At 38.9% G+C, this 14,578-nt stretch overlaps 2 protein-coding genes across 4 annotated transcripts in view; one reads left to right on the forward strand and one right to left on the reverse strand.

Annotated features, from left to right (window-relative positions):
- FBXL13 (F-box and leucine rich repeat protein 13) overlaps positions 1-14,578 on the reverse strand; it is a 165,435-nt gene that overhangs the window by 91,516 nt on the left and 59,341 nt on the right. Inside the window, exon 8 of the mRNA XM_036862957.1 lies at positions 2,884-2,936. Coding sequence (XP_036718852.1) covers positions 2,884-2,936 — 53 coding nt within the window. The remainder of the gene's footprint in view (positions 1-2,883; positions 2,937-14,578) is intronic.
- LRRC17 (leucine rich repeat containing 17) overlaps positions 1-14,578 on the forward strand; it is a 99,511-nt gene that overhangs the window by 12,685 nt on the left and 72,248 nt on the right. For all 3 annotated transcript variants that reach the window (XM_036863664.1, XM_036863665.1, XM_036863663.1), the window contains exon 2: positions 6,256-7,160. In XM_036863664.1, coding sequence (XP_036719559.1) covers positions 6,392-7,160 — 769 coding nt within the window. In that variant the 5' untranslated portion in view covers positions 6,256-6,391. The remainder of the gene's footprint in view (positions 1-6,255; positions 7,161-14,578) is intronic.

Genomic DNA, 14,578 nt, shown 5'->3' on the forward strand with positions numbered 1-14,578 from the left:
TGACTCGTTAGATACATGAAAATGATTAAAAATGGATCCATTTTTAAATTTACTTAAATCATTCTGAAAGACAGGATGAAACTCTTTCAACTGGACTTCATTAAAAAGTGAGTCCATATTTACACATGTATATTTATATAGAGGTGTGTGTGTGTGACTAAGTTTCTGTGGTTCTGTTACTGAAGATATTAAAACAGCTAAACAGACTTGCACCAAATTTACGGTAAGTTTGAGATGTCCTGAAGCAAAATATAGGCTGTGTAAGTGTTGGACATGAAATTCAATGTAGGGGGTACTGTAGGGGAGAATATCAAAGATTCAGGCAACCCTCTCGCAGAGAGCTGAAATCCAGTACAAGAGAACAGTATGACTGCAACACGAGAAAGACAGAAAAACAGTGATTTCAAGCATGAGCCCTAAATTGACATTTGCGAGACAGATGTGTTTCAAGCTTTGATTGCAATGGTACTGCTCCTTGTATTGGTAACTATTTATAAAATGTTCTAGAATGAGTAGCAGCGGGCTTGTCTTTATTTAATGATTTATGAGTCTCCCCAGGAACACTGAAGAGGTCTGCTAGTTTTAAATATTTGTGGTACATTGTCCTGGAAGAATAGGCCTTTGCAGGAAGAGGTAAACTGGCACTAGGCTAGGAGATCAGGTTCGGGGAAGAATTCTGCATGGTCAATATGGCTGCCCCGAACGCCACTAAGGATGGCACAGGTTTACTTTCAGCAGGACCATCAATGCCTAACATTCTGTTCCTAGCTACTTCCTGGAATCATGAATATTAAAATAACCAAATCCTGTAGGTCAGAGCATCTTGCACATGGGATAAGAATTGGTTGATTTACAGGGGAAGCAAACCACACCTTAAAGAGAACACAAGGGTTTTTTTTTAAGTTGTAAAACTGTAGTTCTGTTGTCGGAAGGTTCTATGTGCCAATGACGCATGAGAACAAGTGCAGGGCTTTCAATAAACACTGTACTCTTGCCACTGCATTCAAGATACCAGCAATTTTTCTAGACACTCCACCACCAAAATGTAGGATTTGGATATACATGTACAGATTAAAAAGGATACAGTACACTTTTTCCCAGCAGGAATGGAGAGAACAAACATCATGTGTGGCATTACAGTTCAATACAAAGAATCTATCTTCAAAAATGTTCATGGTGCCAATCAACCGTCAAAGTGATTGTGCACCTGGTGGAAGACTCCGGCAAAAACGCAAATGAAATGGGACAAGGAGGAAGATAGAAAGCTGGTTTACACCCTAGAGAGGTAGCCACACAGATGAAAATATATGGGAGCCAGCAAGAGGAAGATGAAGTAGGCATTATGTAACATAGAATAATCTGATTTTCCCTTTGAGATGAGGAGGAAGTTCAAAGGAATTTTGTTCTCAATATTTAAAAGAGCTCAAATTTCAATCCCCAAGTACTTGAGCACATAAATGCAAAAATTGTTTCAGTGTCTACATTGCAGGATGGTCTATGAATTTGTCCATGATGCACTCAAATCTTTCCGGATGTAATATATTCATAAGGCAAGCTTCTTAGAAATCAAAGCTTTTTGAATGAATGTTACTCAACTCCTTAAATGTAAGCCTGTCTCTCAGTCTTTGTCTCAAAGGGAAAGACAATAGTAAAATGTAGCTGGATAAAGTTATCAGCCCTGTGCATTATTAAACTCTAAAACTGGAAAAGACTTTGATGTTCACAAATTCAACACAGATGGAATTGTTTTGACTTTCCTATTAGAAAGCAAAATTAAAGAATATGATCTTTTATTCAAGTGAGAACTAAAGCTCCCTGAGGGCAAGAACTGAAACTTAATTCATCTTAAATTCCCTTTAAGACCTCTATTTTATAACATATAAGTTCCCTATATATCTTTATATATAAAGATAAATATATCTTTAACATAGTAGGTGCTAAAAATATCCACAGAAAGAATGAAATCGAGTAGAGATCTGAAAGAAAGAACTGTTAATGATGAGGCTGGGTAGGTAGCAAGGAGGAGCCAATTCACGAAGTCTTTTCACCTGTGCCAAGGGGCATGGACTTCATCCTGGAGCTGGTGCTTAATGAGGAGGGGGAAGCAATCAGGCTCTTCATTCTTTTCCCTCCCATCTCCAAGCAAAGAGCACAGCCGGAGCAAAGGCAAAACAGCAAGAGGAGCTTGGTGCATGCAGGAAAGAAAGCATAGCAGCTTGTGGCTGCTGAAACTTAATGTACATGCAGGATTTATAAGAAGATGAGGCTGGAAAGGGAGGCAGAGACAAGACCACCGGGGGTCTCCAAGGTACAGTATTGTTAAAGAGCTTTGACTCTCTCCAATAGTGTAGATGATAAGTGTGTGTATAAATGATGGCACATGGTAGTGAAGTGGTCAGATCTGCCTTTAAGAAGGAATATTCTGTGTCCACAGGGTGTAAGACAGATTGGAAGTAGAGGAAAGCCTGGAGACAGGAACCAGGAAGGAGTTGGCTAGAGTTACATGTTCATTTCCATCCTCTTTGGCGCCACAGTTGATAGCCATGAAGACTTATAACTTGAGCCTACTGTCTCTGCTGGGGCCCAATTTTTTCTGTCTCATACACACATGGCCTTAAACATAAATATAGTTCATTTTTGTGTAATTGTTGAATAGTTTCCACTTTCCAGAGACTCCAACCTTGGACATACCTACAGGAATAATAAGAGCATTATATAAGTTGGATAAAATTTCTTGCCGGTGTTTAAAATAGTTTGCTTTTCTCCATATTTAATCCTAAATGAGCACACAGGCATGTATTTTGGCAGAATCTCTGTGTATTAGTGCTCCAGTGGAGCAAGTCTGAATCTATATAAACAGTAAAATAAGCTTCTTATACTCACTGTGAGTGTTGGACAGTCAGAGACATTCAGCTCTTGCAAGTTTCTACAGAGACCTAAATCAAACAAGTTACACATTATTAAACACCATATTACAAATGTTTAAAATTTTTCCATCCTACATTCACTGCTGCGTATTCATTAGAAAACAAACCAAAACCCCGGCAAATAACTTGTTCCAAGTATATGGCTTCCTTTCCCCAGAAAAAATGATTTATTTTGGCTTTAAAAAGTATACACATGTTTATTATTGTTTGAGGATTAAAGAAGGAAGGGGGAAAGAGAAAACTACTATTTGGGGAAGAAACTGTATGTACTTAGAGCTTTCAACTTTGAAGCACTTGAAGAAAACCTGTCTTTTTTGTGGCATGACATTTTTGTTAATTTGGGGGGTTTTCCTTTTAACATTCAAACATACAAAAAAGTTGAGAGAATTGAAGAATTGTACAGTGAATGTACCCATCACCCACCCATATTCTACAATTTATGTTTTACTATATTTGCTTTATCACATATCCACCTGTACATCCATCTCTCTGTCCCTCAATCCATCTTAATTTTTTATGCATTTTAAAGTAAGTTGCAGACATCAGCACACTTCCTCCCCAGAAATAATTAAGCATGAATATAACGAAAAATTCATCATGCATAGTAATTAACAAAATATTTATATTTTAGGTTAGATTTACATACAGTTTACAATGAGTTGCAGATTGAGATGTGGAGAGTCAGAAAGGTCAAGTGCCTGATTAGTTCTGGAACCAGAGACACCTGCACAGCTTGTGATCTGGCAGGGGAAACAAGACTTGTGTTACACAATCAGCTCTCTGGGTCTAGACTAACAGTAAGTAAAACTCCAAATCTGAGACAGAAGAGAAGCAGTGAAGGGAGGGGACACAAAACAGTGAATGGGAGGAATGCTTGGAGCAAAGAAGGGGAAAGGCATTCTAGATGGAGAAGACCTGTACAAGCAGGATAACTCCAGGTAAGGGGGTGATCCTGGCATTCACACTGCTACAATGAATAGGAAGCATATCTGCCAGTTATAACCAAAGACCCCCATGACAATAACAACAGAAATGTTATTAATTATAAATCCATTTTGAATATTTCTGTCTCTGCCAAGAATGGGCTATGTCCTAAGTAATAAGTGCAAACCAAAACCAATTTCAGAATTTTAAAGATGAAAACAATTCTTAAAAATGTACAGCTCTTGACAGCAAAGGAAACCATAAACAAGACAAAAAGACAACCCTCAGAATGGGAGAAAATATTTGCAAACGAAGCAACTGACAAAGGATTAATCTCCAAAATATACAAGCAGCAGCAGCTCATGCAGCTCCATATCAAAAAAAAACACAACCCAATCCAAAAATGGGCAGAAGACCTAACTAGACATTTCTCCAAAGAAGACATACAGATTGCCAACAAACACATGAAAGGTTGCTCAGCATCACTAATCATTAGAGAAATGCAAATCAAACCCACAATGAGGTATCACCTCACAATGGTCAGAATGGCCATCATCAAAAAATCTACAAACAATAAATGCTGGAGAGGGTGTGGAGAAAAGGGAACCCTCTTACACTGTTGGTGGGAATGTAAATTGATACAGCCACTATGGAGAACAGTATGGAGGTTCCTTAAAAAACTAAAAATAGAACTACCATATGACCCAGCAATCCCACTCCTGGGCATATACCCTGAGAAAACCATAATTCAAAAAGAGACATGTACCACAGTGTTCATTGCAGCACTATTTACAATAGCCAGGACATGGAAGTAACCTAAGTGTCCATTGACAGATGAATGGATAAAGAAGATGTGGCACATATATACAATGGAACATTATTCAGCCATAAAAAGAAACGAAAGTTGAGTTATTTGTAGTGAGGTGGATGGACCTAGAGTCTGTCATACAGAGTGAAGTAAGTCAGAAAGAGAAAAACAAATACTGTATGCTAACACATATATATGGAATCTAAAAAAAAAAAAAAAGGTTCTGAAGCACCTAAGGACAGGACAGGAATAAAGACACAGACATAGAGAATGGACTTGAGGACAGGGGGAGGGGGGAAGGGTAAGCTGGGGTGAAGTGAGAGAGTGGCATGGACTTATATATACTACCAAATGTAAAATAGATAGCTAGTGGGAAGCAGCCGCATAGCACAGAGAGATCAGCTCGGTGCTTTGTGACCACCTAGAGGGGTGGGATAGGGAGGGTGGGAGGGAGACGCAAGAGGGAGGAGATCTGGGGATAAATGTATATGTATATGTATAGCTGATTCACTTTGTGATACAGCAGAAACTAACACACCATTGTAAAGCAATTATACTCCAGTAAAGATGTTTTAAAAAAAAATGTGCAGCTCTTGGAAGTCATCAGTAATACTTAAGGGAAGAATAGATACCAAAAAATATAATAACTAAATTTATGAGATTATTAATATTTTTATAGAGTAGTTACCTGAATTCATGCAATTCAACAAATATTTATCAAGAATCTGCTATGTGCTAGAAACTCTATAGGTGCTGGAAATACAGCAGTGAACAAAATAGAGAAAAATTCCTGCCCTTAGGAAGTTTACATCCTAGTTGGGGGAGAAGGACAATAAACAAAAGAAGCAAAATATCTTATAACAGAAATAACAGATGGTGATACGTGCCCTGGAGAGAAATAAAACCAGAAACGGAGTAGAGGGCGACCAGCGAGTGGGAAGGGGTACTACGTTTAAATAGAGCAATCAGAGAAGGTTTTGCTGAGAAGGTGACATTTGAGCCAAGGTGTGCAGGAAATGACAAGGACAGTTGCCGTTTACCCTGAGCATTTCTGGAGCCCACATTCAACATGATTGGTGATTGGGAGACAGTAAAGGAAAGAAAAAAAATAAGCTCAGGAGAATATTCATTGGAGTCCTACTCTGATTTGCACATCTCAAAGCTGTAAGGAGAATCCCTTTAATTTCTTGAATCCAGTTTCAGTTTTCATAATGCTAAGTCCTAACAGTGTGGACTACTTCCCCTGGATCAGGCACTGTGAATTGTCTGATGCACATGAGCCTGTTTCATCTTCCCAACAATACTAGAGGTATCCTCAGTCCCACTTTACAGATGCTGGAGATGAGGTTAAATAATTAGCCTGAGGTCACACAGTTCAGCAAGTAGAAGAGCCTTGACTCACACTCAGGGCGCGAACATTTAGCCACCAAACCAGGCAAGTAGGGGGCTGTGGAGCCTTCTACACCACTCTTCTGCATGTGCCTTTATTAACGGAATGCCTTTGCTTAAACATAAAAGTAACTTGAAAACTTGCTATTATTTGTCAGTTGCGGTGCTCACGATGGTCTCTAAATATTTTTTCCTCCTGCAATCTAGGGACTCCACCGTACCTCAGCTGGGTCTCATTGTTCCTGAACTGCATTAGTTAAGATTACCCAAACTTGGATTTCAAAGGAATACTTTCATTGTTCCACCTGTCACACCAAGTAATTGGGGCCAGCTGGATGTCAGGATGCGCGTGGTTACCATCTTAATCCTGCTCTTCTTTTGTAAAGCCGCTGAGCGCAGAGGAAGCCCTGGCGGTGCGAGAAACCGAGTGAATCACAGCCGGGCTGGTGGGAGCCGGAAAGGCTCCAGCCTGGTCAAACGCTACGCTCCAGGCCTCCCCTGTGAAGTGTACACATATCTTCATGAGAAATACTTAGATTGTCAAGAGAGGAAACTCGTTTATGTGCTGCCCGGCTGGCCTCAGGATTTACTGCACATGCTATTAGCAAGAAACAAAATCCGCGTACTGAAGAACAACATGTTTTCCAAGTTTAAAAAGCTGAAAAGCTTGGATCTGCAACAGAATGAGATCTCCAAAATTGAGAGTGAGGCTTTCTTTGGTTTAAATAAACTTACCACTCTCTTACTGCAGCACAACCAGATCAAAGTCTTGACAGAGGAAGTGTTCATTTACACACCTCTCCTGAGCTACCTGCGTCTTTATGACAATCCCTGGCATTGTACTTGTGAGATGGAAACGCTTATTTCAATGTTGCAGATTCCAAGGAACCGGAATTTGGGGAACTACGCCAAGTGTGAAAGCCCACAAGGACTAAAAAATAAAAAACTGAGGCAGATAAAATCTGCACAGTTATGTAATGAAGAAGAAAAGGAACAATTGGATCCGAAACCCCAAGTGTCAGGGAAACCCCCAGTCATCAAGCCCGAGGTGGACTCTTCTCTTTGCCACAACTACGTGTTTCCCATACGAACACTGGACTGCAAAAGAAAAGGTTTGTAAGTTTCTTTTTCATTTTCATGGATGATTAAAAATGCTTTTTGAATCTTAGGAATCTCTGCATCCCCCACCATGACTTAGAATTTTGGGAGCACTTCCACCAGAAATCTTTCCCCAGTGACAATGGAATTTACTCCGAGCTCAGGGTGGTTAGTGATTTGGGGAACGTTAGAGGAGGGTAGGAGGTATGCTCAGGAGGGGCAGCCATTTGGGTCCTACTCTTATTTGCTCATCGCAAGCTGTGGCTGTAAGGAATTTCTTTAATCTTAAATCCAATGTAATTTAACTTATGTAGGTAAACCAGTGGGTATGAAATCAAGTGCCAATGCTGTCCGTATAACCTGATTTACACCAATTAAATTCAAAACATGGTATGCATCTGTGGGGAGATAATAACCTCAAGGAAAACCATGTGCAAAGCAGGACAGGTGAGAACACCACGAGAAGGAAGCCAAGTGGGCTGTAGTGATGGTGTGTCTGTAGTTCTTATAATTTAGTCTCAAGGTGTTCAAAAACATTTGCTAACATCCTGTATCTTAATTGTTCCCAAATTATCCAAAATAAAACATAAAAATACTGAAAAAAAACTAAGTTGAAAGTATTAATCCAAGAACTATGAGACTATGAGACTAAGAATAGCTTTCTAGAATATTACTTTCTGCAAATCATTACTGGCTTTTACATCGCACACAATCTTGGGCTAGTAGTGTGTGGGATTTGTGCATACAGGACAAATTCATGAAATAAGAAAACAGATGGGAGATTTCAGTAAGGCTCTTGACATGTTAGTGAAGACATTCTCAAAGTGTGGTCTGGGCACCGCTAATCTACCCTAGGACAACAAGGCATTTGAGTGTCTGTTTCATTTCTGGCATGGGTTAATAATTTATATGTAATATTAAATTAAAGACAGATGTCACTGAATTAGGGTCATATAGAGCATGGTATCACTCCTTCCAGTTATTTTAGGAGGGTTTGTTTTAAGAACAGAAAGGAAAGGTTAAGAGAAACATGGAGACTCTGGCTCCTCTCAAGGAAACCCTAGGCAGGAATCTGTGGACTTTGAAGAAGCAGGAATAAATTTGTTCGTTTATCATGCTCAAGACTTGCTCCCTCTCTCTGACTGTGGAAGGTGGCACCTGGTTAGATCACACCACGACTACATGACACCAAAAGGTTTGCTTACTATGACACTCTGTGAATTATATATCGTTGATGCTAGAGTAGAGCAATTACAGTATCGTAACCTGGGAGATGCCGTTGTGGGATCCTCTGAGTTTGAGAGAAAGCGCTCATTAATTGAGAACCTACTATGCTCCAGCTTTTCCACACACATGCTGTCTACAGATGCCAACAAGGTAGTATTGATAGTATCCCCATCTACGGTTGAGGAAAATGAGGCTAAGGGAGGTTCAGTCACTAGCTCAAGGTCTCACAGGTAAGCAGCAAAACTAAGATTTGAAACTTGGTCCACCTGAGCCTGCTGGCATCCAGAATTAATCTAACCATGTTCAAACAAGCAGCTGGAACAAAGAAAGCATTAAAGAATTCCAGAAAAGTCAGTACATGAAGTTTCTCTGTAGCCAGATTGGGTAGAATTTTCCTAACACGGTTAACGGTGGGTACTTGGTGCTTCATGCCAAAGAGCATGTTTTACTAGGATTTCCTTTGTGATGCTTAAAAACTTGAATTATATATTTTAAAAACTAATACAAAGCTACTATTCCTAGACTTGAGTTAGAAAAACTACTTGATATCGCTAAGGTTCTATCCTCAAGCTAAAGTTAATTTGCACTTGCTGCATCAGGTGACAAAGAGAAAATAGTAGAGTTAAGCTCATTAATTATTTGAGAAAAATGCTATCAACACAAAATTGAAGATTTCTACAGCTATACCACACTGTAATTTAAGAAAAGATAACATAGTAGGAAATAGCTTTCTTTTTTACTGCTTTTCTACTCTTTGGCCATTCCCTCTCCAGTGAGCCTATTTCTGCCTTTGTCTTTTTTTCCATGATATTTTTCTCTTTTTTCTTGGCAAAAATCAACTTATAAAAATACAAATATATTTTTTATTGCTTTCCTTCCTCAACTTATTGTTGTCTAAACACAGCCTTCCAGATATGCCCCATAAATTCATTCCTCATGCTTTAAAAACACATGATTTACTGGAAAACGGTATAAATAAAGTTTATATGACATGCACAGTTAGTACATATATACTAACCCTAAAGGACAACTCAAGTTCCTCCACTTGTTAATGACAACATAAATCAGAGCCTATACTTTTTAGATTATAAAATGAAGGGTAGTTGTGTCTTTTAATATCATCAATATAAATCATTCACTATGGTTGATATCAGTCTATTGATTCAGCTGACAATTTTCATCTTTTGATATATTGTTGATTCCCATAAGTTTAAAGTCAAAGGTCTTCTCTATTAAATTCCCTTTGATACTGCCTGGCACAGGGCCATGTTCTTTAGATTAATGATAATAATTGAGCTGCTTTCTTTGCTCTTACAAAGCAGTAATTTAAGCAACTTTTAAAAATAAAAATACATAGAAGTTAAAATCATGGCTGGAACTCAAGTATGACACTGAATTTTATCCATTGTAGTTTTCCTTATCCAATTCTATAACTAGATAATAAATGTCAAATACTGAGAATAAATGTTCAGCAGTGTTCATCTCTAACTCCCTGCCAGAGGGTAGTAATACTTTTGATTGTGCTCACATGTTGGACACTATGTAGGATCTAAAGAAGCCTAAAACATGCCATCAAGAGTGGAACTAGCAGTGATATTAATGAGAGCTGCCATCTAAATGCTCTGTGTGCCTAAGACATAGCAGTTTCATGCATTGTCATTTACTCCTCACAACCTTAAAAGAAATACTAGTATTATCCTCATTTTAGGAAGGAAGAAGTTGAGGAGTAGAGAAGTTAAGTTGCCCTTCGAAGGTCACATAGGCAATCCCTAAGCAGTTCCCAAGCCGTTGGCCACCATGCACTGTCCTCTCTTCCTTCAAGATTCTGGGTATGCCTATTAACCAAGAAGAATAAATAAAAGCCTTCTGGGTGCTTCCTTCCAGTATTGAACCCTCCTCTTAGGCTCTGTACAATTCATCATATACGTGATCACACTCACGTGTGGAACCCGAATACAGATTCCCTTAACTCGGGAATTAGTTGTGCCTTTCCCAGCTGACAGAGGATGAGTCAGATGGTGTGTGTAGGGTACCTAATACATGCCAATTTGACCACATAGACCTCAAAGATCACTATTTTTGCCTTAAACATCTGACAGCAAGAAAAAGAAACAATAGCTTTATTCACTGGGTGACAGGCACTTTGCCAACAAAACTTAGTCTTTCAAAGGGAATAAATGTGAGATTAGTTGAAAGCCATGTTTATGCCATATTGAGATGGATGGATTTGCCAAAAATACATGAGAGAATTTTAAAACTGCTTTTTAGCTTCACATTTACCAGAATAATTTACCATTTTAAGGATTTATTTTACTTCTAAGATTAGGGCTGGGGAGAATTATGACCATAAATTACTCCCAGCTGCCTCTGAAGATAATTTCACCATTAGTTTGAACAATAATTAAGAATCTTTTATTTGCAATACACAGGGCCATTTATATATCTCTTTACCTACCACTACCAAGCCTTCAGAGTAGTTCTGACATTGCTGACAATCAAGGTAGCCTACTAAATGAGAAATTACATGGAAAAAATTTCCCAATTTCCTCCTCAAAATCAGCAAGGTTTGGTTGGGGGAGAGGCAATGCTTGTCAGGGGTGATAATCAAGTAAATATGATATTTGTTGAAGGTTTACCAAAAATCTCAGATAGCAGCAAATAACCGTGTGGTGCCTGGTCTAGAAATGGGGGCATTGACCAAATTTGACTTATGGTCTGGGGAAATTTGTATTTGTGTAATCTTTATCAAAGACAAACATACTTCACATCAACATTTGCATTTCTCATTCAAGTTTAAGGTTAAAAACTAAAGAAGCGTTTTTACTCATCAATACAACAAATAAGATTTTTCCATGTTTTTCTAAGCCTACTAGTAAAGGCTTTGGTTTGCATTTCCTGGTATTACTTGTGGATCCTATTTTTACTCAAGTCTGCCGGTAACAATGCCAAAGTTGGTTCTGCAGTTCATATTCCTCTTCCACAGGTCTGCCACATTGCTTAAGCTGGGTTTCAGGGTGTTCTCATAAACATTTTTTTCTACCCATTTATTTGTGGTTAACCCGCTTTAGCTTGTCCTACAGTGGTTGCTCGGGAGGTCTCTGTCATTCACCCTCATGTCCAGCCCAGCAGATGCAGGTTCAGCAAGCAAGTACTGATAAATAGGCTGTTTTCCAGGACCTAGGAGATACTAACTCTGGTGGCAAGGAAGACCTACAGCCCTTAATGGCTTTGTAGGGCCTTGGTGAGGACTTGGGCTTTTATTCATAGTGAGATGGAAAGCAATTAAAGGATTCTGCCATCTGGAGGATGGCAAGCCATCTGGTAAAATGACAGGATCTCACATGTTTTAACATGATCACCTGGGCTTAGGACAATATTGGGATAATCCAGACAAGAGGTGATGGTGGCTTGGACCAATGCGGTAGCAGTGAAGGAAGAGAGGAGAGGTGGGATCCTGGGTATTTTGAAATAAAACTCTATTCCTCTTTTAAAAATCTTCTAAGAAAATGCCACAGCCATTCTCAATAATTATTCCAAATGCTAAATGTCAAGAAATTATTTCTTCTGCCTGTCCTCAAGTGTCTCTGTGGTTTTCAGTTTTTCCTGGGATATCCATCTCCTTGTTTACATGTAGTGCCCAAGAGAGAATATAGCTCTCCAGTCAGGGTCTTGCTGGTCCTAAAGGGAGGATTACCTCAGCGTTGCAACATTATAATAAGTTCAAGTCTTAAAATCTTTCACCTTTCTTTATGTTGGCAGACACAACTCTAGGTCAAGCAAAACAATGTCTTATCAGAGGATGGAAATAAAATCAATCCAAATTTTCAAAGCATTTTTATTACAAGAGGGCTCAATATTCCTGAATCATTAAACTCAACACATTTAATGAGCTCATTATTTCCCATATGTTGGTTAGATAACTTTGTTGCTGCCTAAGAAACTACCCCAAAACTTTGTGGCTTAAAACAACACACTTTATTATCTCACAGTTTCTGTAGGTCAGGAAACCAGACATGGGTTAGCTGAATCCTCTACTTCAGGATCTCTCACAAGGCTGCAATAAGATGTGGTTTCACCTGGAGGCTCAACTGGAAAAGTATCCTCTTCCAAGCTCATATGACTGCTGGCAGGATTCAGTTCCTCAAGGGCTGTTGGACTGAGGGCCTGAGTTCCTTGCTGGTTGTTGGCCAGAGGCCACCCTTAATTACTTGCCATGTGAGCCTCTCCAGAATGGCAACTTGCTTCACCAAAGCCAGCAAAAGAGAGTCTGCTAGCCAGACAAAAGTCACAATTTCTTATAACCTAATTATGGAAGTGAGCTCTTATCATATTTGCTGCATTCTATTATTAGAAGCAAGTCACTAGGTTCAGCCCATACTTAAGGGGAAGTTTATACAAGGGCATGAGTATCACTAGAGGAGATTGTTGGATGACATTTTAGAAGCTGGCTGCCACATACCACTTATTTATTTATGATATATTAGGCACTGTTCTAAACTTCCCTCAGGAAGCTTCCATGGCAAGGAGGGTGCAAAAATGAAAAAAATCAGTAAGATGTACGCTGTGCCTGATGCTGATAACTGCCATTGAGAAAAAGCAGGAAATGGTATTATTATTGCTGTTGTTGCCTACTTGAAAGCAGGGAGATGTCATTTTAAATACAGAGCCAGAAAGGCCTTATGGCCATTCCAATATATTGACCCCCACCCCAGTTGCTCCCCAATCCCCACTTAACCCTACGTGACAAGCTTGACGATTCTAAGCAGATGGAACAGCATAAGTGAAGCAGGAAGGTACCGTGAATAGGCAGCAGAGCATAGTGGTTAGAAGCATAGTTTTGGGGGCTAGCATGTCTGTGTTTAAATCCTAGAGTATGTACCAAACGTAAAATAGCTAGCTAGTGGGAAGCAGCCGCATAGCACAGGGAGATCAGCTCGGTGCTTTGTGACCACCTAGAGGGGTGGGATAGGGAGGGAGACATAAGAGGGAAGAGATATGGGAACATATGTATATGTATAACTGATTCACTTTGTTATAAAGCAGAAACTAACACAGCATTGTAAAGCAATTATACTCCAATAAAGATGTTAAAAAAAAACAAAACAAAAAAAACCCAAACACTCAAGGCAGAGATACAGCAGCAAAATTGTCAGCTGCTTCCCTTTATACCTGCTGAGCCTGGGTGTTATTAAAAAAAAAAAAAAAATCCTAGAGTGTGACTATGGCCAAGTTGTGCCTCAGTTTCTTCATCTGTAAAATGGGGATAATGTACTTAGCTCATAGGGTTCTTGTCACATAATACTTGTTAGGGCACCTAGAAAAAGTTCTTGTACATAGGTACTAAGATACCAAGATCCCATCAAGAAGAAAAAGCAAATTTAACAGTAATTAGGATACCAAAGAAGGAACTACCAATACCATCCCATTAACCATGGATTCTGAGCTGTTAAAAGAAAGGGGGATATAAGACTGAGTCTTTATGAAAGTAAACATACTATGAGTTAAGAAATCATATATACCAGAAGGTTTTTTTTTAATATTTGGAAAAAATTATCAGTAAATCAATTATTCTATAGCAAAAAGGGAATTATGGAAAATGGATACCACCTTTCATAAACTTACTGTACCTAGTTCAAGGAATTTCTACTTATTCAGAAAGTCTTTGGGTCATGCTGTTTCTCAGGTGTGAACTAATCTGGACATTTTATTTGTTGCTTCTAATTTTCTTTTGTCTGAACAGGTTTGTTTGTCTTCACAGGCTTCACTTGCCCTACTTAAAATTGAATAAAACCTCTTCAGAATATTTTGCTAAAGATTGAAAGAAAGGGCAAGTATTATGCTAAAATATAAAATAAATACACTTTATAGTATTTTAAAGCATGATTTAAAGACAAATATAAATAGTAAGAGATAAATTAGGTGAACCTTGATTTCCTATTAACCTATGAAAAATAACTGGACTCCTCTTCCAGAGGCTTTTTTGTAGTAGTAGTCATTGTTGTCTCAGTAGTAGTAGTAGTTGTTGTAGTAGTAGTAGTAGTAGTAGTTGTAGTAGTAGTAGTAGCAGCAGCACTATTGTTATTACTGTTTCTCCTGAGGAGTACAGTTACTTCAGTCAGTACCTTGGGAAGAGTCAGGGAGGAGTGGTGGAGGATAAATTAAGTCACAAGGATTCAGGGAATAAGTGGGTGATGAGGAAGCAGGG

This window comes from Balaenoptera musculus, chromosome 9 (genome assembly GCF_009873245.2).
Source record: "Balaenoptera musculus isolate JJ_BM4_2016_0621 chromosome 9, mBalMus1.pri.v3, whole genome shotgun sequence".
NCBI classification, from domain to species: domain Eukaryota; kingdom Metazoa; phylum Chordata; class Mammalia; order Artiodactyla; family Balaenopteridae; genus Balaenoptera; species Balaenoptera musculus.